The sequence below is a fragment of the Pseudorca crassidens genome, chromosome 12 (assembly GCF_039906515.1).
Source record: "Pseudorca crassidens isolate mPseCra1 chromosome 12, mPseCra1.hap1, whole genome shotgun sequence".
Taxonomy (NCBI): domain Eukaryota; kingdom Metazoa; phylum Chordata; class Mammalia; order Artiodactyla; family Delphinidae; genus Pseudorca; species Pseudorca crassidens.
Genome location: NC_090307.1, coordinates 60,448,987 through 60,474,877, shown reverse-complemented (window position 1 = coordinate 60,474,877; position 25,891 = coordinate 60,448,987). Strand labels below are relative to the sequence as shown.

The 25,891-nt window shown below is 43.9% G+C and overlaps 2 protein-coding genes across 3 annotated transcripts in view; one reads left to right on the top strand and one right to left on the bottom strand.

Moving 5' to 3' along the window:
- LAMA1 (laminin subunit alpha 1) overlaps nucleotides 1-19,013 on the top strand; it is a 161,230-nt gene extending 142,217 nt beyond the window's left edge. Inside the window, exons 56-64 of one of the 2 annotated variants that reach the window (XM_067699663.1) lie at nucleotides 5,296-5,431; nucleotides 6,720-6,832; nucleotides 10,062-10,251; nucleotides 12,109-12,267; nucleotides 12,787-12,940; nucleotides 14,212-14,345; nucleotides 16,742-16,964; nucleotides 17,590-18,298; nucleotides 18,579-19,013. In XM_067699663.1, coding sequence (XP_067555764.1) covers nucleotides 5,296-5,431; nucleotides 6,720-6,832; nucleotides 10,062-10,251; nucleotides 12,109-12,267; nucleotides 12,787-12,940; nucleotides 14,212-14,345; nucleotides 16,742-16,964; nucleotides 17,590-17,750 — 1,270 coding nt within the window. In that variant the 3' untranslated portion in view covers nucleotides 17,751-18,298; nucleotides 18,579-19,013. The remainder of the gene's footprint in view (nucleotides 1-5,295; nucleotides 5,432-6,719; nucleotides 6,833-10,061; nucleotides 10,252-12,108; nucleotides 12,268-12,786; nucleotides 12,941-14,211; nucleotides 14,346-16,741; nucleotides 16,965-17,589; nucleotides 18,299-18,578) is intronic. The other variant, XM_067699662.1, reaches the window with a different exon arrangement.
- Nucleotides 12,930-25,891, bottom strand: part of ARHGAP28 (Rho GTPase activating protein 28) — a 192,055-nt gene continuing 179,093 nt past the window's right edge. The window contains exon 20 of the mRNA XM_067699665.1: nucleotides 12,930-16,082. Coding sequence (XP_067555766.1) covers nucleotides 16,032-16,082 — 51 coding nt within the window. The 3' untranslated portion in view covers nucleotides 12,930-16,031. The remainder of the gene's footprint in view (nucleotides 16,083-25,891) is intronic.

Genomic DNA, 25,891 nt, shown 5'->3' with positions numbered 1-25,891 from the left:
ATAAACCCCACTTAATCATGGTGTATGATCCTTTTAATGTGCTCTGTTGGATTCTGTTTGCTAGTATTTTGTTGAGGATTTTTGCATCTTTGTTCATCAGTGATATTGGCCTGTAGTTTTCTTTTTTTGTGACATCTTTGTCTGGTTTTGGTATCAGGGTGATGGTGGCCTTGGAGAATGAGTCTGTGAGTGTTCCTTCCTCTGGTATATTTTGGAAGAGTTTGAGAAGGATAGGTGTTAGCTCTTCTCTAAATGTTTGATAGAATTCGCCTGTGAAGCCATCTGGTGCTGGGCTTTTGTTTGTTGGAAGATTTTTAATCACAGTCTCAATTTCAGTGCTTGTGATTGGTCTGTTTATATTTTCTATTTCTTCCTGATTCAGTCTCAGAAGTTTGTGCTTTTCTAACAATTTGTCCATTTCTTCCAGGTTGTCCATTGTATCAGCATAGAGTTGCTTGTAGTAATCTCTCATGATATTTTGTATTTCTGCAGTGTCAGTTGTTACTTCTCCTTTTTCATTTCTAATTCTATTGATTTGAATCTTCTCCCTTTTTTTCTTGATGAATCTCACTAATGGTTTATCAATTTTTTTTATCTTCTCAAAGAACCAGCTTTTAGTTTTATTGATCTTTGCAATTGTTTCCTTCATTCCTTTCTCATTTATTTCTGATCTTTATGATTTCTTTCCTTCTGCTAACTTTGGGGGTTTTTTGTTCTTCTTTCTCTAATTGCTTTAGGTGTTAGGTTAGGTTGTTTATTTGAGATGTTTCTTGTTTCTTGAGGTAGGATTGTATTACTGTAAACTTCCCCCTTAGAACTGCTTTTGCTGCATGCCATAGGTTTTGGGTTGTCATGTTTTCACTGTCATTTATTTCTAGGTATTTTTTGATTTCCTCTTTGATCTCTTCAGTGATCTCTTGGTTATTTAGTAGTGTATTGTTTAGTCTCCATGTGTCTGTATTTTTTACAGATTTTTTCCTGTAATTGATATCTAGTCTCATAGCATTGTAGTCAGAAAAGATACTTGATACGATTTCAATTTTCTTAAATTTACCAAGGCTTGATTTGTGACCCAAGATATGATCTATCCTGGAGAATGTTCCATGAGCGCTAGAAAAAAATGTGTATTCTGTTGCTTTTGGATGGAATGTCCTATAAATATCAGTTAAGTCCATCTTGTTTAATGTATCATTTAAAGCTTGTGTTTCCTTATTTATTTTCATTTTGGATCATCTGTCCATTGGTGAAAGTGGGGTGTTAAAGTCCCCTACTATGAATGTGTTACTGTCGATTTCCCCTTTTATGGCTGTTAGTATTTGCCGTATGTATTGAGGTGCTCCTATGTTGGGTGCATAAATATTTACAATTGTTACATCTTCTTCTTGGATTGATCCCTTGATCATTATGTAGTGTCCTTCTTTGTTTCTTATAATAGTCTTTATTTTAAAGTCCATTTTGTCTGATATGAGAATTGCTACTCCAGCTTACTTTTGATTTCCTTTTGCATGGAATATCTTTTCCATCCCCTTACTTTTCAGTCTGTATGTGTCCCTAGGTCTGAAGTGGGTCTCTTGTAGACAGCATATATACAGGTCTTGTTTTTGTATCTATTCAGCCAGTCTTTGTCTTTTGGCTGGAGCATTTAATCCATTTACATTTAAGGTAATTATCGATATTTATGTTCCTATTCCCATTTTCTTAATTGTTTTGGGTTTGTTATTGTAAGCCTTTCCCTTCTCTTGTGTTTCCTGCCTAGAGAAGTTCCTTTAGCATTTGTTGTAAAGCTGGTTTGGTGGTGCTGATTTCTCTTAGCTTTTGCTTGTCTGTAAAGGTTTTAATTTCTCTGTCAAATCTGAATGAGATCCTTGCTGGGTAGAGTGATCTTGGTTGTAGATTTTTCTCCATCATCACTTTAAATATGTCCTGCCACTCCCTTCTCGCTTGCAGACTTTCTGCTGAAAGATCAGCTGTTAACCTTATAGGGATTCCCTTGTATGTTATTTTATTGCTTTTCCCTTGCTGCTTTTAATATTTTTTCTTTGTATTTAAGTTTTGATAGTTTGATTAATATGTGTCTTGGCATCTTTCTCCTTGGATTTATCTTTGTATGGGACTCTCTGTGCTTCCTGGACTTGATTAACTATTTCCTGTCCCATATTAGGGAAGTTTTCAGCTATAATCTCTTCAAATATTTTCTCAGTCCCTTTCTTTTTCTCTTCTTCTTCTGGAACCCCTATAATTCGAATGTTGGTGCGTTTAATGTTGTCCCAGAGGTCTCTGAGACTGTCCTCAATTCTTTTCATTGTTTCCTTATTCTGCTCTGCAGTAGTTATTTCCACTATTTATCTTCCAGGTCACTTATCTATTTTTCTGCCTCAGTTATTCTGCAATTGATTCCTTCTGGAGAATTTTTAATTTCATTTATTGCATTGGTCATCATTTTTGTTTGCTCTTTAGTTCTTCTAGGTCCTTGTTGAACGTTTCTTGTATTTTCTCTATTCTGTTTCCAAGATTTTGGATCATCTTTACTATTGTTACTCTGAATTCTATTTCAGGTCGACTGTCTATTTCCTCTTCATTTGTTTGGTCTGGTGGGTTTTTACCTCGCTCCTTCATCTGTGTGTGTTTCTCTGTCTTCTCATTTTGCTTAACTTACTGTGTTTGGGGTCTCCTTTTTGCAGGCTGCAGGTTTGTAGTTCCCACTGTTTTTGGTGTCTGCCCACAGTGGCTAAGGTTGGTTCAGTGGGTTGTGTAGACTTCCTGGTGGAGGCGAGTGGTGCCTGTGTTCTGGTGGATGAGGCTGGATTTTGTCTTTCTGGTGGGCAGGACTGCGTCCAGTGGTGTGTTTTGGGGTGTCTGTGACCTTATTATGATTTTAGGCAGCCTGTCTGCTAATGGGTGAGGTTGTGTTCCTGTCTTGCTAGTTGTTTGGCATAGTGTGTCCAGCACAGTAGCTTGCTGGTCGTTGAGTGGAGCTGGGTTTTAGCGTTGAGATGGAGATCTCTGGGAGAGGTTTTGCCGTTTGATATTACGTGGAGCCGGGAGGTCTCTGCTGGACCAATGTCCTGAACTCGGCTCCCCCTCCACAGAGGCACAGGCCTGACATGTGGCCAGAGCACCAAGATGCTGTTAGCCCCATGGCTCAGAAGAAAAGGGAGAAAAAAAGAAAGAATAAAATAAAGTTCTTAAAATAAAAATTTTTTAAATTATTAAAAATAAAAAAATTTAAAAGTAGTAAAAGAAAAGAAACAAGAGAGCAACCAAACCAAGAAACAAATCCACCAATGATAGCAATTGCTAAAAACTAAAAAAAAAAAAAAAAAAAAAAAAGAACAAAATGTGCAGACAGAACCTTAGGACAAATGGTAAAAGCAAAGCTGTACAGACAAAATCACACAAAGAAGCATACACATACACACTCACAAAAAGAGAAAAAGGAGGGCTTCCCTGGTGGCGCAGTGGTTGAGAGTCCGCCTGCTGATGCAGGGGACATGGGTTCGTGCCCCGGTCCGGGAAGATCCCACATGCCACAGAGCGGCTAGGCCCATGCGTGAGCCATGGCCGCTGAGCCTGCGCGTCCGGAGCCTGTGCTCCGCAACGGGAGAGGCCACAACAGTGAGAGGCCCACGTGCCACGAAAAAAAGAAAAAAGTAGAGGAAAAGGAAAAAAAATATATCTATACATAAAAAAAAGAAGAGAGCAACCAAATCAATTAACAAATATACCAACAATAATAAACTCTAATTACTAAAGTAAGATAAACATAAAACCGGAAACAAATTAGATGCAGGAAGCAAACCCCAAGTCTACAGTTGCTCCCAAAGTCCACCACCTCAATTTTGGGATGATTCATTGTCTATTCAGGTATTCCCGAGATGCAAGGTACATCAAGTTGATTGTGGAGATTTAATCCACTGCTCCTGAGACTGCTGGGAGAGATTTCCCTTTCTCTTCTTTGTTCACACAGCTCCTGGGGTTCAGCTTTGGATTTGGCCCCGCCTCTGCGTGTAGGTCGCCTGAGGGTGTCAGTTCCCTGCCCAGACAGGACGGGGTTAAAGGAGCAGCTGATGTGGGGGCTCTGGCTCACTCGGCTGGGGGGAGTAGGGAGGGGTACGGATGCGGGGCGAGCCTGCAGCAGCAGAGGCCAGCGTAACATTGCAACAGCCTGAGGTACACCGTGTGTTCTCCCGTGGAAGTTGTCCCTGGATTACGGGACCCTGATAGTGGTGGGCCGCACAGGCTCCTGGGAGGGGAGGTGTGGAGAGTGACCTTCTTGTTCCTGAAAGCCGTGAGACCGGGGACCTGAAAGGGCAGAAACATCTATGTACTACTGTTCACAGCCATGTCCTCAGAAAGTGCCAACAAAGGACGTGCAGACAGGGGACATGTTGTAGAGTAAAGGGACATATGACCAGGGTAGTTCACGACTTCCTGGCAAAGGGAAACTGTGAGAAAGAAGCCAGTGTTTCATGGAGGCTGCTGTGCAGCGCTGTGGGAGCCACAGCCAGCTTCTTGCCCTGAGGCAGCCCAGCCAAGGCTGCAGGAGCAGGTGACAGCATTTGAGCCGACTCCTGAGGGACACTCAGGAATGGCCAGGTGGACACGGGGGGATGGGCTGCGGGGCGGGCGGACAGGGGGCTGCCATTTCAGGCAGAAGAATCAAACAAGACAATAGATAAGGGAGGTTATGTGGACTTCTAGTCAGTGTGGGAGACGGTCAATTTGGTTACTCTAAGAGTATTATATTAATGTTTGTTTTTTAAAAAGTCAGGTTTATTGAGGTATAATTTAAATACAGCAAAATTAACTCTTCTAGGTGTACAGTTTGATGAGCTTTGACAAATACATAGTTACCTAACTACTACACATTTGATTGCCATCACCCCCAGAAAGTTTCCTTGTGCCCCTTTATAGTCAGTCATCTCCCACATGCCTAGTCCCTGACAGCTGCTAATCTCATTTCTGTCTCTATAGTTTTGCCTTTCAGAATTGTAGTGTGTAGATTTTTTAAAAATTAATTTATTTTTGGCTGCATTGGGTCTTTGTTGCTGCATGCGGGCTTTCTCTAGTTGCGGCAAGTGGGGGCTACTCTTCTGTGTGGTGCGTGGGCTTCTCCTTGCAGTGGCTTCTCTTGTTGCGGAGCATGGGCTCTAAGCGTTCGGGCTTCAGTAGTTGTGGCACGCGTATATTAATGTTTTTTAATGGATTTTAAGTGTTCAATAATCACATGACCTTGGTTCATGGGTTGGTTTGTATTATCTCCATTAATTTTGAAAACACTTTGTTTGTATCTAGACTTTTGGATTTCACTAGTGCCACTGGCTATGAACACGTGGACTTGGACTCCTGCTTGCTCTCAGAACGGCCAAAGCTGGCTCTCCACGGAGAGGACGGCGAACTCCTGCCAGAGCCCCAGCCTTTACCAAGTCCAGTAAGAAGGGCTTTCTTTAATTCTATGGTTCAGGTCCAGTCAGAAAAAAAGAGCACCACCCAGAGGACGTTAAAATGGGGACCTCATGATAAAGCCGCAGGAGCAGAGGGAAGAGCCGGGGCTGCCCAGGGAGCGAGTCTGAGCAGAGCGTCTCCCAGTGGGTTCTGGAGCACAAGAAGACAGGCCCTGCCAGGGAGACAGGAAGGAGGGAGAGACACGCGGCTTCTCCCATTCACTCTCCAGCCTCCCAGCACTGCCTTCCATTGGCTGGATGAACCAGCTGGAAGCCACTTTCCAAAGGAATCTGGGAGAGTTACAGGGTCACCCCCAGTCTGTGATGAGAAGCAGCAGGGCAAGCGGGATGGCTCTCTGAGAAAACAGCGTATCAGACATGGCAGAGTGTCCCGAGCTGCAAGCTCTAATGCTCGGGTGCGTCTTTTGGTTGCCACACAGCCAGCTCTGAGGCAGAGGCTTTATAAGGACTCAGTATCACTTTGGATTTAGTCAGAAACATGAAAATAAGTATTTATACAGGCCATCGTACGTATCATTGTTGCTTTAAAAAAAAAGATTTGATTCATCTAGGAAAAGCCAGTTTGACCAAGTATTTTTAACAGCAGCCATTGTCAGTTTTCACTATTCTTTCCCTTTTCTGATTTCTCTACTTCCTTGGTTGAAAGTTTACCCTCTGATTTAGATGGCACAATCACACAAAAGCAGTACCTTGCAAGCAGGGCCCATCTTTGAGTTCAGGACAGTTGTCTTGGTAGCATCCGTCCACCAACCTGGAAAACTGAGTCTAAGGCCTCACTTGGTCCGGAGTCAGGGCACCTGCCCCTCAGGCCAGCTCCTCCTGGCTGCACCCGCTCCTGTCTGGGTGGAACTGGCTCGGCCTGTCACCTGTGGGCACTTACAGCTGCCCGGTGCTTGTGAGGCAGGTGCTCCTGTAACTGCTGACATCCTCAGGCCCTCCCCAGAGCAGGGGTTTCAGGGGCACAGGGGTGCAGAGCAAGGCCTTTGCCCCTTAGGCCTGATGAAAATTCATGGGAATTTAGGTGAACTTGAGTGGGGCTGAGGTGAAAAACAAAAACTCTAATTGCCTTCTCAGAGAGATAAAGGGATGTATAGTAAACTGTTCGAAGCAAAGAAGGTAAAATCGGTGCTGTGTGTTTGTGTTGCTGGTGCTCTGACACAGTTGCTTCTGAGATGTTTCCCTCGTGCAAAAACGCGTCAGTGTTAGTGGGGGTCCTGGTCGTGTGTGGCTGAGAACCATGTGCATGTCTTACAGGAATTGTGTGCCGTGGACAGAGCCCCGGAGTACGTCCCCAACGCCCGCCAGTTCGGCCTCGCAGGAGGCAGCCACTTGGTGCTGCCCTTTAATCAGCTGGCTGTCAGAAAGAGGTAGGCGTTGCTCTAATGTCCTCATGAGGTATCTCACTGCTAGATGAGTCCAGGGCGTATTCTTCAGCAATGGGTCTTGAAGCTTCTTGTGTTTCACCATGGAGTGTTCAACTTGCCACCACAGGGCAGCAGTGAGAAGGCAAAGAGGGGAAGGCAGCCTCTGTGGACCTCAGATGCTTAAACGGGATTAAGTGGGGTGCTGTGGTTTGTCTTTACCCCATCTTGATGATGGCTGGTTGCTGCCTGTCTGTGTGTATGTAGGAAAGCATGTAGGTATCTAAATCCCCCTTCCTTCTGGAATCCCAGGTTCTCTGGATCTGTCATCTGGCCTTTGAACCCCATTCTACAGTAAGCATTCACTAATCTGATGAAACTGCCTACCCAGACTTTCACTGTGCCCCCAAATTCCTGGTGCCACACCCACACCAGTCTGCACGTTCCCCTGGCCCTCACACATGCCTGTCCCAGGTACCCTTCTCCGTTCAGTGAAGCCAGCTCACATCCCGGGGATCTCATGGCCGAGGACCCACAGTCCTCCCTGCTCTTCCTGTGGCTCAGCCCTGAGGTCCGCACCTTCAGGCCTGCCATGCTCTTGTGCCTCTGCCGTGTCATCTGAGCTCACCGCCCCAGTACACATCTCGGCTCAGCGTCTTCTCTCTGCAGCCCCTGCCATCGTTCCCCATGAGTTCAGCAGCCGCCCAGCACCTCATCTTTGAGGTCCTCCGGCTTAGATCTGTCTTTTCGTCCTTCCCTCTGAGCCACCTTCTCCCATGCTCACACCCTTGAGTACTACATAAGCACCCACCCCACCTCCACAACCTCTACCTTAAGCGTCCTACTAAACCCTCTTCCTCCTCCTTACTTCCAGCTCCAGCAGTCCCTCAACCGCATCAAGACCCCTGAGCCCTCATGCTTTCTCAGCATCATCACCCTTTTTCTATCTCCCACAGCACAGTTTACCCCCTTACCCAGATAGGTTTGATGCCTTTATTACAGGTATTCCTCTGCAAACTCCCTTAACCCTCTCCTCTTCACTGTGACCCCAGGTAAAGCCCATACAGGGCCTAATCCATGCCAGAACCCGAGCTGGTGGTCAGGGCTGCAGAGATGCATCTCTTTTTTCTACCTGGTTTGACTTTAAAGCTGTGGCCACAGATCTTAGATGGAGCCTCCAAACTCCAAACGTATGGGGAGCCAGTATACGTCTCTAATACCTTCACATTTTTTATTTTTCGCAGCTTTTTCTCTTCTTTCAAAACTCTATGCATCCCCACAGCTCCTTTCATGCCCCAGCTGCTGTCTTGCGTCACTGAGAAGAAAGAGCCCGTTCTGTCCACCATCAGAAAGAGCATCCTGCCTCTGTCCCCCCGCCCCTCCCTTGCCACATGGAGGAAGAGTCCTCGTCTTGCCCACTGGAGCCGTCACCCCTCCTCCCAGGACACGGGCAGCATCCATTTCTCCCTCTTTCGTACCTGATCCTGTCAGCACACAGAATCACCTCCATCACCCCGTCATCAGGGAGACCAAGGAGCAAACACTTGTACCAGAGACCGTCTCGGTATTTTACACACAAACCCCAACTTAGTCCTCATAATTATCCTGTGAGGAGGGTATTATCTTCATTTTATAGACCAGGAAATTGAGGCACCTGCTCAGACTTCCACCCAGGTGCTTGTGACCACTGCGCCGACTTCCTCTCTAGGAGTTCCTAACTTTTAAAACAGAAATGCTCTGGTACACTGCACATCCCAGCCCACCCCACTCAATATCCCGGCTCTGCTTCACAGTGGAACATTTTGGAAGAGTTGCCGTACGTGGCTGTCTGTCTTTCCCCACCTCCCATTCCCTCCTCTCCCCACCCGGTCAGCCTCGCCTCGCTCCTCGCCAGGTCGTCGGAGCCCTGCTGCGGCCACGTCTGTGCGTGGTGGTGCCGCCCCCTCCAGGCGCTCAGCGGCATCAGCGCCCTGGGCCCCTCTGCATCCTTCACGGCTGAGGCGCCACGCTCCCCTCACCCCTGCCCCGCCCGCTGCTCAGTCTCCTCCTCCGGCTCCTCTGCTATCAGAGGGGGCAGCGCCCCTCCCACCTCCCCTCCACGGCGCCTTCTGTGTTCCAGTGGCTGTGAAATGCCATCTATTCGCACCAGCATCCACATCACTAGCTCTGAGCTCCACCTAGAACTCGGGCTGTACACCCAACCGCCTGGACATCTCCACGTGGATGGGGACAGGCCTCTCAGCCTCAGTGCACCCAGAGAGAATTCACCATCTCCCCGAAACCTGCATTTCTGTAGGCGTCACCACCATTCACCTGGCTGCCCAAGGCCCACATCTAGAGCTTGTTCCTTCCCTTGCTCTTCAAATTCAGTCCCATAGCAAGTCCTGAGGCTTCTTCATCCAGAACATTTCATGTGTTAATTCACCTCCTCTGCATTCCCGCCCCCCAACCACCCTGGTCTGAGCCCCAACCTGGCCTCTGTGGACTCTTGTAACAGCTGCCAGCCTGACACCTGCTGTCACCCTGGCCCCATCTGATTTGCTTTTCACATCACAGGTTCTTTTTAAGATACAAATCCAGCCATGCCCATCCCCCTTCTTAAAACCCCCCCCGTGACTTCCCACTGCACTTACACTGAAATCCGCCACGCTCTCCTTCCCCTGTCCCCGTGTGCCTCGGTGACCCTGTGCTCCCTTCTGTGGGAAGACACCCATACGAAACCTTCCTCCACCCCTATGTGGGGCCGTCTCCCACGTGGCCCCCTTGGGGATTCCTGGCTGACCACCAGAATCAACCGGTGGTTTTCACATACTCTGCACTGTCTGAAAACGAAATGCAGGCCTTTCCTGCAGAGGTCTGTGGGGCTTCCTCCTGTCTTTCCTTCAGATCTCAGAAATAACCATCTTTCAGAGTCGCCTGCTCTGACTACTTAATGTAGCCACCACTTGGGCCTTCACATGCCCCAGTTTTAACCCTGATATATTTCTGGTATTAGTTTCAGCGGGGAAGGGACCTTCCTCGGTCCACTGCTTGATCCTCTGCTCCTACAACCATTCCTGGCAGGTGGAGGTACGCAGTAACCATGAGTTGAATGAATGGATAACAAGTAAATGAAGGGATGAATGACCTGAGATGTTAAATATAAATGTTGAAACACTTATTGGGGTCTCTCTTTGAGGTTAAAGAGTAAAAGTGAAAGCATATCCCTGAGAGCTGAGCTCTTGCTTCTCTCCAGGCTCTTGGTCCAGCTAAGTATCCGAACATTCGCCTCCAGTGGCCTGGTTTACTACATGGCTCATCAAAACCAGGTTGACTACGCCACACTGCAGCTGCACGGGGGCCGCCTCCACTTCATGTTCGATCTTGGGAAGGGCAGAACAAAAGTCTCGCACCCTGCGCTGCTCAGTGATGGCCAGTGGCACACGGTACGCTCTCAGGAAGCTGTGATCACTCGTTCTGAGTTTTGCTCCACGTGTCCCTAGTGTCCACTCCATTTCACGGTACTGGGATCATCCCCTTTGATTTCCAGCTTGCTTTGTGTCTAACATCTGCCCCATAGAATGTAAACTCCTTGCGGGCAGGGACCTTTTCTGCTTCTGGAAATATCCCCAGGGCCTCACTCAGTGCCTGACACTTAGTAGGCACTCTGGTAAATGAAAAAAAGGCACCAGAAATGTCCTTGGCTTGACGAGAAGTAAATCAAGCCCAGGGTGGCATGAATGGGCCAAACCTGACATCATGGCATTTGTGTTCTTGTGACTAGGACTCTGGAGCATGCCGTATTCTTTTTTTTTTTTTTTAATTTGTTTTTTTTCTATACAGCAGGTTATTAGTTATCCATTTTATACATATCAGTGTATACACGTCAATCCCTATCGCCCAATTCATCACACCACCACCCCCCGATCCCCACCACTTTCCCCCCTTGGTGTCCATACCTTTGTTCTCTACATCTGTGTCTCAATTTCTGCCCTGCAAACCTGTTCATCTATACCATTTCTCTAGGTTCCACATATATGCGTTAGTATACAATATTTGTTTTTCTCTTTCTGACTTACTTCACTCTGTATGACAGTCCCTAGATTCATCCATGTTTCTACAAATGACCCAATTTTGTTCCTTTTTATGGCTGAGTAATATTCCGTTGTATACATATACCACATCTTCTTTATCCATTCGTCTGTCGATGGGCATTTAGATTGCTTCCATGACCTGGCTATTGAAAACAGTGCTGCAGTGAACATTGGGGTGCATGTGTCTTTCTGAATTATGGTTTTCTCAGGATATATGCCCAGTAGTGGGATTGCTGAGTCATATGGTAATTCTATTTTTAGTTTTTTAAGGAACCTCCATAGTGGCTGTATCAGTTTACATTCCCACCAACAGTGCAAGAGGGTTCCCTTTTCTCCACACCCTCTCCAGCATTTGTTGTTTGTAGATTTTGATGATGCCCATTCTAACTGGTGTGGGGTGATACCTCATTGTAGTTTTGATTTGCATTTCTCTAATAACTAGTGATGTGGAGCAGCTTTTCATGTGCCTCTTGGCCATCTGTATGTCTTCTTTGGAAAAATGTCTATTTAGGTCTTCTGCCCATTTTTGGATTGGGTTGTTTGTTTTTTTAATACTGAGCTGCATGAGCTGTTTATATATTTTGGAGATTAATCCTTTGTTGATTCATTTGCAAATATTTTCTTCCATTCTGAGGGTTGTCTTTTTGTCTTGTTTGTAGTTTCCTTTGCTTTGTAAAAGCTTTTAAGTTTCATTAGGTCCCGTTTGTTTATTTTTGTTTTTATTTCCATTACTCTAGGAGGTGGATCAAAAAAGATCTTGCTGTGATTTATGTCAGAGTGTGCTTCCTATGTGTTCCTCTAAGAGTTTTATAGTGTCTGGTCTTACATTTAGGTCTCTAATCGATTTTGAGTTTACTTTTCTGTATGGTGTTAGGGAGTGTTCTAATTTCATTCTTTTACCTGTAGCTGTCCAGCTTTCCCAGCACCACTTATTGAAGAAGCTGTCTTTTCTCCATTGTATATCCTTGCCTCCATTGTCATAGATTAGTTGCCCATAGGTGCGTGGGTTTATCTCTGGGCTTTCTATCCTGTTCCATTGATCTATATTTCTGTTTTTGGAGCATGCTGTGTTCTAACCGGCTCCAGGCTCAGCCTCCTCTCAACACCAACTGTGTGAAAACCTGAGCCATACCTTTAGGATTTCATTCAGGTTATTACTGCTATTTCTCAGATTCCTTAGAAATTATGCATGTTTTCACATCGCTCTAGGTCAAGACAGAGTACTTTAAAAGGAAGGGCTTCATGACAGTTGACGGCCAGGAATCGCCCATGGTGACCACGGCGGGAGATGCTACCACGTTGGATGTGGAAGGAAAGTTGTACCTAGGAGGCCTTCCCTCCGAGTACAGGGCCAGGAACATTGGAAATGTAAGCAGCATTTTCTCTCTGGGCCCATTTTGCCTTTACTGTGGTTGTGTTTGTTTTGTGGAGGAATATATTTATGTTTAAATTATCTTGTTTGCGTCCAGGGCTTGGCTGCAAGATGCAAGCCTTTCAATCCACATTCCTAGATTGTGTGTTGGAGCTCCTCCTTGAAGCCCAACCAGCCTTCCTGCTGGTTAGTTAACAAACAGTTCCCTTTCTACAGCCACTTAGCCCCAGTACAGTGCAGGAAAGTCTGGCAAATTTGTATTTGCAGATTAGAAAACCCCACATTCTTAATTACCCCACATTCTTAATTTCCACAATATTTACTCAAAATAATATAAAACCCTTTTACTACATTATAGTAGCTTTAAGTTAGACATTCATGTGAAGTACTGTGGCAATTAGATTTTTAAAACCGAAAGGCAGTATTTTAATGTGTTTTGTTGACGTGTAGGGAAAATTTGTGCTTGCCCTTCTCACTGTCCTCACCATCATCTACTCCTGCATCATTTGGCTTAGATCACCCACAGCATCCCTGCTTGCATTGGGGAGGTGACAGTGAACAGCAAACAGCTGGACAAGGACAGCCCAGTGTCTGCATTTGCAGTAAACAGGTGCTATGCAGCAGCCCAGGAAGGAACTTTCTTTGAAGGAAGTGGATATGCAGCCCTTGGTATGTATAATCAACAATCTCGAAAGAAATCTCTGGGACGTACCTGCACTCCTAAGATGTTATGGGTCCAAGAACTATATGATAGGACAGGACCCACTGCACAAGCTGCAGCAAGACCATGTTTCGTGAAATGTTCTAGTGTATTCTGGTTTCTCAGCTTCTGGCGTAAAAGCCTTCTCACCTCTTATGCTATCCAGGTGGCTTCCTCCCACCAGGGGTGGTGCCACTCCAGACGGAGTGCAACATGTGGTGCTGGTTTCATCTGTACTTGCCCCAAATTTACATAAGGCATACTTTCCCTGTCCAAGTTAATTAGGACCTTTGAATTCAAAATCAGTAGCATAAAATGTCTGGACCAGCCAGCCAAATGTGAGTCAGATTTGATGAAGAAATTAACCCCATTTAGGTTGTTGAAATATTAATCAGTTATAAGTAGAGGAATGTAAATCTCTAAAATGCCTTAGAATGTAAAGTCCTCAAGGCTTAGAACTAGCCCTTGTAATATATCTTACGTTCTCTCCCCATTTTAGATGTTTGATTTGCTGATTAACTTCCTGTTCGCACTCAGAACCGTGCTTCTCTGGCCCTGTTCTTTTTTCTATCACAGAGAACTAATTTCTGGGCTCCTTTGCCCTGGCTTCCAGGAAGGCTCTAGTGGAAGACTGAGGTTGGGAGGGAGGAGGGGAAAGCCAGCAGGCTTCCTTCCTTCACTCTGTGCTTCCAAGATCTAGTAGCACCACCTTCTCCCATTTTTCCTTCAGCCCTGGGCACGGTAACAACTGCCTGCTATTGCTAATATCCCTAACCTATCTCAGCTTTTTTATCACCTGAATGAAAAATTCATTCAATTAAAAAAAAGCCTAGTGTGGACTCCGACTAATATACTCAGCAAATAATGACATACCCAGTAAGTAGATATTGGGAAAATAAAGTGCATTCTTCCTGGATAGATGATGATGGAGTTACACGGATCAAATCCCTTGTGATTTTTTTTACCCACATGGCTGTATGGCTGTAGCTGGGAGGATGTGCCTACCTCAGCTCTAGTCAGCTTCATCCTACAGGGGTGCAAGCTGAGGCTCGGGGGTTGGAAATGACTTGCTGGTGGGGGTGGAGCCGGATTCAGAGAAAGAGGTGGAGCCAGCTCTCCTGACCCTCATCAGGAGCCCAAATGCACAGCCAGCCAGCCCAGCCTGAGGCCATTCTGAGCCTGGGCCTTCCTGGGCAGGGCAGGCCTCACCACCAACTGGGGGTCTTCCTTGGTTTTTCAGTCAAAGAAGGCTACAAAGTACGATCAGATGTGAACATTACGCTGGAGTTTCGTACCTCCTCAGAGAATGGTGTCCTCCTGGGGATCAGCAGTGCCAAAGTGGATGCCATCGGATTAGAGATTGTAAATGGCAAGGTGGGTGCTTAATCTGGATGGGGTCCCCCCGCCTCACCCCAGTGTCAGAGACAGAGCAGTTAAGAAACAGAGCAGTTAAGAAACAGTAGACATATCTAGAACCAAATTTCCAATTATTCACTTTAGTGGAATGGAGAAAAAGGCTGATTAATATTTAAAAATAGATAATCCTAAAAAAGCTTTTTAAAAATAATTTCTTTTATATTTTTGAAATTAAAATGTAAAGCAAAACTGCAACTACAATACAAAAAACTTTTTTTTGCCCTGAAAACCATCTGAAAGTAAGTTACCAACCTAATGCCCCACTCTCCCTAATATTGGTTAACTTTTTATTTGGAAATCATTATAGATGATAGAAGCTGCAATGTAATGTACAGGGAGGTCCTTGTGCGCCCTTCACCTAGGTTTCTCCAGGGTTAGCATCCTGCATAACTAGTATATCAAATCTATGAAACTGACATTGGCTCAATCCACAGAGGTTATTCAGTTACGCTAGTTATACGTGTTTACCAGAGTGTGTGTAGCTCTTCACAGTTTTATCACATGTGTAGCTTCATGTAACCACCACAATCAGGACAGTGGTACCATTACCACAAGGCTCCCTCAAGCCACCACCTTCATATCCATGCCGACTCTCTCCCTGCTTCCCTCACCCCTGGCAACCACTGATCTGCTTTCTGTCGCTCTGATTGTTATTTCACAACTGTTACATAAAGTAAGTCATGTAGTATGTATTCTCTTGAGATTGGCTTTTTACACTGTCTCATTTCCTGGCAGTTCATCCAGGTTTGTTGTGAATGTCGAAGACAGTTCATTTCTTTTTATTGCAGAGTATTCCATAAGATGGATGCATAACAGTCTAATTTTTTTAATACAAAAACATAATTGTTTTCTGTAACTTCCTTATCCCCAGAGGGCCAGATGAGAACTTGGGAAGGTCTGCTATACCACTCATCAGACATGGGGAGTCAAGGTGGTGGTCTCTCGGGTCCTCTCTCCCCCTAATGCACTTTTACTGCACTGTGGTCAACTCATGTTGTGGGACTATGATGCTTGACTCTTCCTGAGCTACTTACTGCCTCCTAGAAGGCAAGGAACAAGTCTCTTGATTCTCCCAAACTTATTAGCTTGTTTCTTGCATTTCCCTACTTACTCCCCACTGGGACTTTGGCCCCTAGGATATCCTAGAATGGGGGTGGGGAGGATATAATAAAGTCACAAGTCCTTCACCTCTTCTCCCCCTTTATGTCATCTTCATGTTGAAACAAAAGTGCCTTTACATCCTATTGCTGATGCTCTGCACTGTGGCTTATAGCCAACATCTTTTCTTAGCTGTACTTCAAAAGAATTTTGAAAATTTTTTTATCCATTTGTACATTTAAAAATTTTTTATTTTATTTATTTATTTATTTTTGGCTGCATTGGGTCTTTGTTGCTGCGTGTGGGCTTTCTCTAGTTCTGGCGAGCGGGGGCTACTCCTTGCTGCTGTGTGCGGGCTTCTCATTGCAGTGGCTTCTCTTGTTGTGGAGCACGGGCTCCAGGCGCGCGGGCTTCAGTAGCTGTGGCTCACAGGCTCTAGAGCACAGGCTCAGTAGTTGCATCTCATGGGCTTAGTTACTCCGTGGCATGTGGGATCTTTCCAGACCAGAGCTCAAATCCGCATCCCCCGCCTTGGCAGGCAGATTCTTAACCACTGTGCCACCAGGGAAGCCCCATTTGCACATTTTTATGTGACATCTGAAAAATGTTATCATAAGTGTAAGTTGCAAAAATGTAATTTCTGACGTACTGTATATTTTACTTCTATTATTAGCTTATTATTTATTGTTCTTTTAAAAATATTTCTGGTGGTTGCCCAAGTCTTTACAGTATATCTCTTTAATTTGTCACAGTCTACCTTGAAATGAGTAGCTTCACATATAGCATAAGAACCTTACAACAGGATAGTCACAATTCTTCCCTCTCACCTTCTGCAGGTCTCCAGTTTTTCGTGCTACCACTTGCTGTAGTAGAGCATCTATGGTTTGTCAGAAGGGAGTTAGTAAATGTTCCTTCACAGGTGCTATAGCAACTTCTAGGAACTGACACCCTCAGTAAACCCATGCACTCTTGTGCTGAAAATGAGGCACTGATCTGAGGATGCAATGCTAAGATCGTGGCTCAGGCTTGTTCCCATGGAGGTGGGCATTTTCCATTCTGAAACCTCGGGCATAGGATAGCATCAGAATCCTTAAGAGGCTATTTTTCAAAACCATTGTTTGTTTTTCATAGTTAGCCCTCCTTTTTAGAAGAATGCTCTGATGTTTTCCACTCCAAGAACATTATGTGAATGGACTGGTTTCCTTAAATAGGGAAAAATTCACCAAGATATTTGCTTGTGTCTATTGTTTGTTTAGCTCTTGTTTCACGTTAACAATGGTGCTGGTAGGATAACAGCCACATACGAACCCAGTGCTCCCAATACTCTCTGTGATGGAAGATGGCACACACTTCAGGCAAACAAAAGCAAACATCATGTGGTTCTGATTGTCGATGGGAATGCAGTTCGAGCTGAAAGTCTACACACCCAGTCTACCTCTGCTGACACCAACAATCCCATTTATGTTGGTGGCTATCCTGGTGCGTATGTCGTCTGCTCTGCTCATTCACTTTTGAGGGGCATTGCCACTGGGGAAAGTCTTAGTTCATGTGGATATAGAATAGGGATGAAGAAAAATACATGGCTTGGGTGATAATCCTTTACCATTTTAGAAAGTCTATTTCAAATTCCTAGGAATTCTTGGAAAAATTAAAATAATCTACGCATATAAGGTAATCACTAGGTAAGACTCCGAGAACATCAGATGTGATGTACAGGAAGCTGGATGACTTCACTGAGAAACATCTTCTCAGATGACCCCCAAGTTGGGAATCATTTTAGGGGTCAGTAATCATTTTAGAGGATAAAAATGTGTCTTATCCTCTCACATCGCTTTTTGGATTTAAATTATGCATTCTAAATGTTCCAAGTAATTGATACAAATGTTAATAAAATAAAAATCCCTTTTATGACTTTTTAAGTCACTATACCTTAACATTGTTTATTAATAGTTTTCTATGAATTCTGCTATCACTGAAGCCACTTATGTAGAAAAATATTCTTCTGATTTTGATCTGGAAACCACAAGAAGTTATTTTTGTTCCTATTGTGCTACCTATGTCATTTAGCAAAATTTAACACTATCTTCTCTTCTTTCCTAAACAGCTGATGTAAAGCAAAACTGCCTGAGCAGCCAGACCTCCTTCCGGGGCTGTTTGAGAAAACTCACTCTAATTAAGGGCCCACAAGTGCAATCCTATGACTTCAGCACAGCTTTTGACCTACAAGGAGTTTTCCCTCATTCCTGTCCTGGGACTGAGTCCTGAACTTTGGGGAACTCCTCAGTTGGGAATCATCATTTATATTTTGAGGAAAATTATTTGGTGGATTAAAACCTTTAGTTCAGATTTCATTTCCAACTCAGGTTAAATGTTTCCAGAGAGAAATTTTTTTCTCTAAAAAATCTAAAACTAAAACCACATGTACAACAAATACCTCTATTAAATAGTTTAAAATGTAAATTGAATTCACTGGCTCTTTCTTGAAAGTTTTTTAAATGAAACTTAAAATGTTGAATATTCTATTGATTACTTGACAGTATTTCATGTTTTGCATTTTGAGCTTTTAAAAAATAAAATATCACTATAGACGATAATAGATTAGATTAGAGGAGAGTATGAATACTTTCATTTCTTTATCAATATTTTAAGCTCCAGTTCCTACAAAGAACATGTATTCAATAATACTACTGGGTACGTTCCAGCTGAGGGCACCAGCTGTTTGCCCCAAAAGCACTTTGACCAGACTCCAGCAAGTCACAGGCAAAGGGAACACAGGAAGAAGGCAGAGCCTCCTCTAGATATATCCTTGTTTGGTAAGGACCTAACCTAACAGAGGAGTATTTTGCAAGACAAAAGAAAAAAAAGTGGCATCATAACTAGTTAGCTCTTCCTTTACTGTTAATTTTATTTTCACTCCTTGGGATGAAACAGTTTTCCTTGATCAGCTACTTTTTCTGGGAAAATGTGTGTAAATTCCAGAAGAAGGAAAATTTTAAAGCCATAAATACATTTTAACGAACTAAGCAGTTTTAAACTAAGATCTCTGAAGGATCATTTAATTCCCTGCAAATATAATTTAGTTTTGCTCTGCAGCTGTGGCTGGAGTCAAAACGGCTACTGGCTGGGAAGATGGCGGAAGAGTAAGACGCGGAGATCACCTTCCTCCCCACAGATACACCAGAAATACATCTACACGTGGAACAACTCCTACAGAACAACACCTACTGAATGCTGGAAGAAGACCTCAGACCTTCCAAAAGGCAAGAAACTCCCCACGTACCTGGGTAGGGCAAAAGAAAAAAAAACAGAGACAAAAGAATAGGGACGGCACCTGCACCAGTGGGAGGGAGCTGTGAAGGAGGAAAGGTTTCCACACACTAGGAAGCCCCTTCGCGGGCGGAGACTGCAGGAGGCAGAGGGGGAAGCTTCGAAGGCGCGGAGGAGAGCACAGCAACAGGGGTGCGGAGGGCAAAGCGGGGAGATTCCCACACAGAGGATCGGTGCTGACCGGCACTCACCAGCCTGAGAGGCTTGTCTGCTCAACCGCCGGGGCGGGCGGGGCTGGGAGCTGAGGCTTGGGTTTCGGTCGGAGCGCAGGGAGAGGACTGGGGTTGGCGGCGTGAACACAGCCTGAAGGGGTTAGTGCACCACGGCTAGCCGGGAGGGAGTCCGGGGAAAAGTGTGGAGCTGCAGAAGAGGCAAGAGACTTCTTCTTCCCTCTTTGTTTCCTGGTGTGCAAGGAGAGGGGCTTAAGAGCGCTGCTTAAAGGAACTCCAGAGACGGGCGCGAGCCGCGGCTAAAAGCATGGACCAGAGACGGACGTGAGCCGCGGCTAAAAGCACGGATCCCAGAGACGGGTGCAAGCCGCGGCTAAAAGAACGGACCCCCAGAGACAGGCGAGAGACGCTAAGGCTGCTGCTGCCGCCACCAAGGGGCCTGTGTGCAAGCACAGGTCACTCTCCACACCCCTCTTCCGGGGAGCCTGTGCAGCCCGCCACGGCCAGGTTCCCAGGATCCAAGGACAACTTCCCCGGGAGAACGCACAGCGGGCCTCAGGCTGCTGCAACGTCACGCCGGCCTCTGCTGCCGCAGGCCCGCCCCGCACGCCATGCCCCTCCCTACCCCCCGGCTGAGTGTGCCAAAGCCCCCGAATCAACGGCTCCTTTAACCCCGTCCTGTCTGAGCAAAAAACACGCCCTCCAGCGACCTACACGCAGAGGCAGGGCCAAATCCAAAGCTGAGCCTCTGTGAGCTGTGAGAACAAAGAGAAAGGGAAATCTCTCCCAGCAGCCTCAGAAGCAGCGGATTAAAGCTCCACAATCAACTTGATGTACCCTGCATCTGTGGAATACATGAATAGACAACGAATCATCCCAATTGAGGAGGTGGGCTTTGAGAGCAAGATTTATGATTTTTTCCTTTACCTCTTTTAGTGAGGGTGTATGTGTATGCTTCTGTGTAAGATTTTGTCTGTATAGCTTTGCTTCCACCATTTGTCCTAAGGTTCTATGTGTCCCTTTTTTTTTTCTAAATAATTATTTTTTAATTCAGTAACTTTATTATATTTTATTTTACTGTATCTTCTTTCTTTCTTTTTCCTTCCTTGCTCCCTCCCTCCTTTCTTCCTTCCTTCCTCCCTCGCTCCCTCCCTCCCCTAACTCTCTCTACTTTTTCTCCCTTTTATTCTGAGCCGTGTGAATGAAAGGCTTTTGGTGCTGCAGCCAGGAGTCAGGGCTCTGCCTCTGAGGTGGGAGAGTCAACTCAGGACACTGGTCAACAAGAGACCTCCCAGCTCCACATAAGATAAAACGGTGAAAATCTCCCAGAGACCTCCATCTTAACACCAGCACCCAGCTTCACTCAACGACCAGCAAGCTACAGAGCTGGACAACCTATGCCAAACAACTAGCAAAACGAACACAACCCCACCCATTAGCAGAGAGGCTGCCTAAAATCATAGTAAGTCCACAGACACCCCAAAACACACCACCAGACGTGGACCTGCCCACCAGAAAGACAAGATCCAGCCTCATCCACCAGAACACAGGCACCAGTCCCCTCCACCAGGAAGCCTGCACAACCCACTGAACCAACCTTAGCCACTGGGGACAGACACTAAAAACAACAGGAACTACGAACCTTCAGCCTGCAAAAAGGAGACTCCAAACACAGTAAGATAAGCAAAATGAGAAGACAGAAAAACACACAGCAGATGAAGGAGCAAGATAAAAACCCACCAGACCTAACAAATGAAGAGGAAATAGGTAGTCTACCTGAAATAGAATTCAGAATAATGATAGTAAAGATGATCCAAGGAAATAGAATGGACAAAATGCAATAAACATTTAACAAGGACCTAGAAGAAATAAAGATGAAACAAGCAACGATGAACAACACAATAAATGAAATTAAAAATCCTCTAGACGGGATCAATAATAGCAGAATAACTGAGGCAGAAGAAAGGATAAGTGACCTCGAAGATAAAGTAGTGGAAATAACTACTGCAGAGCAGAATAAAGAAAAAAGAATGAAAAGAACTGAAGACAGTCTCAGAGACCTCTGGGACAACATTAAACGCACCAACATTCGAATTATAGGGGTTCCAGAAGAAGAAGAGAAAAAGAAAGGGACTGAGAAAATATTTGAAGAGATTATACTTGAAAACTTCCCTAATATGGGACAGGAAATAGTTAATCAAGTCCAGGAAGCACAGAGAGTCCCATACAAAGATAAATCCAAGGAGAAATACGCCAAGACACATATTAATCAAACGCAAAAATTAAATACAAAGAAAGCATATTAAAAGCAGCAAGGGAAAAACAACAAATAACACACAAGGGAATCCCCATCAGGTTAACAGCTGATCTCTCAGCAGAAACTCTGCAAGCCAGAAGGGACTGCCAGGACATATTTAAAGTGATGAAGGAGAAAAACCTGCAACCAAGATTACTCTACCCAGCAAGGATCTCATTCAGATTTGATGGAGAAATTAAAACCTTTACAGACAAGCAAAAGCTGAGAGAGTTCACCACCAAACCAGCTCTACAACAACTGCTAAAGGAACTTCTCTAGGCAAGAAACACAAGAGAAGGAAAAGACCTACAATAACGAACCCAAAACAATTAAGAAGATGGGAATAGCAACATACATATCAATAATTACCTTAATATAAATGGACTAAATGCTCCCACCAAAAGACACAGATTAAATGAACATATACAAAAACAAGACCCATATATTTGCTGTCTACAAGAGACCCACTTCAGGCCTAGAGACACATACAGCCTGAAAGTAAGGGGATGGAAAAAGATATTCCATGCAATGGAAACCAAAAGAAAGCTGGAGTAGCAATTCTCATATCAGACAAAATAGACTTTAAAATAAAGACTATTAGAAGAGACAAAGAAGGACACTACATAATGATAAAGGGATCGATCCAAGAAGAAGATATAACAATTGTAAATATTTATGCACCCAACATAGGAGCAACTCAATACATAAGGCAAATACTAACAGCCATAAAAGGGGAAATCGACAGTAACACATTCATAGTAGGGGACTTTAACACCCCACTTTCACCAATGGACAGATCATCCAAAACGAAAATCAATAAGGAAACACAAGGTTTAAATGATACATTAAACAAGATGGACTTAATTGATATTCATAGGACACTCCATCCAAAAACAACAGAATACACATTTTTCTCAAGTGCTCATGGAACACTCTCCAGGATAGATCATATCTTGGGTCACAAATCAAGCCTTGGTAAATTTAAGAAAATTGAAATTGTATCAAGTATCTTTTCCAACCACAACGCTATGAGACTAGATATCAATTACAGGAAAGGATCTGTAAAAAACACAACCACATGGAGTGTAACAATACACTACTTAATAACGAAGTGATCACTGAAGAAATCAAAGAGGAAATCAAAAAATACCCAGAAACACATGACAATGGAGACACAACGACCCAAAACCTATGGGATGCAGCTAAAGCAGTTCTAAGGGGGAAGTTTACAGCAATACAATCCTACCTTAAGTAACAGGAAACATCTCAAATAAAAAACCTAACCTTGCACCTAAAGCAATTAGAGAAAGAAGAACAAAAAAACCCCAAAGTTAGCAGAAGGAAAGAAATCATAAAAATCAGATCAGAAATAAATGGAAAAGAAATGAAGGAAACGATAGCAAAGATCAATAAAACTGAAAGCTGGTTCTTTGAGAAGATAAACAAAATTGATAAGCCATTGGCCAGACTCATCAAGAAAAGAAGAAGACTCAAATCAATAGATTTAGAAATGAAAAAGGAGAAGTAACAACAGACACTGCAGAAATACAAAAGATCATGAGAGATTACTACAAGCAGCTCTATGCCAATAAAATGGACAACCTGGAAGAAATGGACAAAAATCTTAGAAATGCACAACCTGCCAAGACTGGATCAGGAAGAAATAAAAAAATATGAACAGACCAATCACAAGCACTGAAATTGAAACGGTGATTAAAAATCTTCCAACAGGGCTTCCCTGGTGGCGCAGTGGTTGAGAGTCTGCCTGCCGATGCAGGGGACACGGGTTCGTGCCCCGGTCCGGGAAGATCCCACATGCCGCGGAGCAGCTGGGCCCGTGAGCCATGGCCGCTGGGCCTGCGTGTCCACAGCCTGTGCTCCGCAATGGGAGAGGCCACAACAGTGAGAGGCCCGCGTACTGCAAAAAAAAAAAAAAAAAATTTCCAACAAACAAAAGACCAGGACCACATGGCTTCACAGGCGAATTCTATCAAACATTTAGAGAAGAGCTAACACCTATCCTTCTCAAACTCTTCCAAAATTTAGCAGAGGGAGGAACACTCCCAAATTCATTCTACAAGGCCACCATCACCTTGATACCAAAACCAGGCAAGGATGTCACAAAGAAAGAAAACTACAGGCCAATATCACTGATGAACATAGACGCAAAAATCCTCAACAAAATACTAGCAAACAGAATCCAACAGCACATTAAAAGGATCATACACCATGATCAAGTGGGGTTTATTCCAGGAATGCAAGGATTCTTCAACATATGCAAATTTATCAATTTATCAATGCAATTTATCAATACACCATATTAACAAATTGAAGGAGAAAAACCATATGATCATCTCAATAGATGCAGAGAAAGCTTTCGACAAAATTCAACACCCATTTATGATAAAAACCCTGCCGAAAGTAGGCATAGAGGGAACTTTCCTCAACATAATAAAGGCCATATATGGCAAGCCCACAGCCAACATCATCCTCAATGGTGAAAAACTGAAAGCATTTCCACTAAGATCAGGAACAAGACAAGGTTGCCCACTCTCACCACTCTTATTCAACATAGTTTTGGAAGTTTTAGCCACAGCAATCAGAGAAGAAAAGGAAATAAAAGGAATCCAAATTGGAAAAGAAGAAGTAAAGCTGTCACTGTTTGCAGATTACACGATACTATACATAGAGAATCCTAAAGATGCTACCAGAAAACTACTAGAGCTAATCAATGAATTTGGTAAAGTAGCAGGATACAGAATTAATGCACAGAAATCTCTGGCATTCCTATATACTAATGATGAAAAATCTGAAAGTGAAAATAAGAAAACACTCCCATTTACCAATGCAACAAAAAGAATAAAATATCTAGGAATAAACCTACCTAAGGAGACAAAAGGCCTGTATGCAGAAAATTATAAGACACTGCTGAAAGAAATTAAAGATAATAAAAAATAAATGGAGGGATATACGATGTTCTTGGATTGGAAGAATCAACGTTGTGAAAATGACTCTACTACCCAAAGCAATCTACAGATTCAGTGCAATCCCTATCAAACTACCACTGGCATTTTTCACAGAACTAGAACAAAAAATTTCACAATTTGTATGGAAACACAAAAGACCCCGAATAGCCAAAGCAATCTTGAGAATGAAAAACGGAGCTGAAGGAATCAGGCTCCCTGACTTCAGACTATACTACAAAGCGACAGTAATCAAGAAAGTATGGTACTGGCACAAAAACAGAAAGATAGATCAATGGAACAGGATAGAATGTCCAGAGATAAACCCACACACATATGGATACCTTATCTTTGATAAAGGTGGCAGTAATGTACAGTGGAGAAAGGACAGCCTCTTCAATAAGTGGTGCTGGGAAAACTGGACAGGTACATGTAAAAGTATGAGATTAGATCACTCCGTAACACCATACACAAAAATAAGGTCAAAATGTATTAAAGACCTAAACGTAAGGCCAGAAACTATCAAACTCTTAGAGGAAAACATAGGCAGAACACTCTATGACATAAATCACAGCAAGATCCTTTTTGACCCACCTCCTTAGAGAAATGGAAATAAAAACAAAAAAAACAAATGGGACCTAATGAAACTTCAAAGCTTTTGCACAGCAAAGGAAACCATAAACAAGACCAAAAGACAACCCTCAGAATGGGAGAAAATATTTGCAAATGAAGCAACTGACAAAGGATTAATTTCCAAAATTTACAAGCAGCTCGTGCAGCTCAATAACAAAGAAACAAACAACCCAATCCAAAGATGGACAGAAGACCTAAGTAGACATTTCTCCAAAGAAGATATACAGACTGCCAACAAACACATTAAAGAATGCTCAACATCACTAATCATTAGAGAAATGCAAATCAAAACTACAATGAGATATCATCTCACACCAGTCAGAATGGCCATCATCAAAAAATCTAGAAACAAAATGCTGGAGAGGGTGTGGAGAGAAGGGAACACTCTTGCACTGCTGGTGGGAATGTGAATTGCTTCAGCCACTATGCAGGTTCCTTAAAAAACTACAAATAGAACTACCATATGACCCAGCAATCCCACTACTGGGCAAATACCCTGAGAAAACCAAAATTCAAAAAGAGTCATGTACCAAAATGTTCATTGCAGCTCTATTTACAATAGCCCAGAGATGGAAACAACCTAAGTGCCCATCATCAGATGAATGGATAAAGAAGATGTGGCACATATATACAATGGAATATTACTCAGCCATAAAAAGAAATGAAATTGAGCTATTTTTAATGAGGTGGATAGACCTAGAGTCTGTCATACAGAGTGAAGTAAGTCAGACAGAGAAAGACAAATACCGTATACTAACACATATATATGGAATTTAAGGGAAAAAAATGTCATGAAGAACCTAGGGGTAAGACAGGAATAAAGACACAGACCTACTGGAGAACGGACTTGAGGATATGGGGAGGGGGAAGGGTGAGCTGTGACAAAGCGAGAGAGAAGCATGGACATATACACACTACCAAACGTAAGGTAGATAGCTAGTGAGAAGCAGCCGCATGGCACAGGGAGATCAGCTCAGTGCTTTGTGACAGCCTGGAGGGGTGGGATAGGGAGGCTGG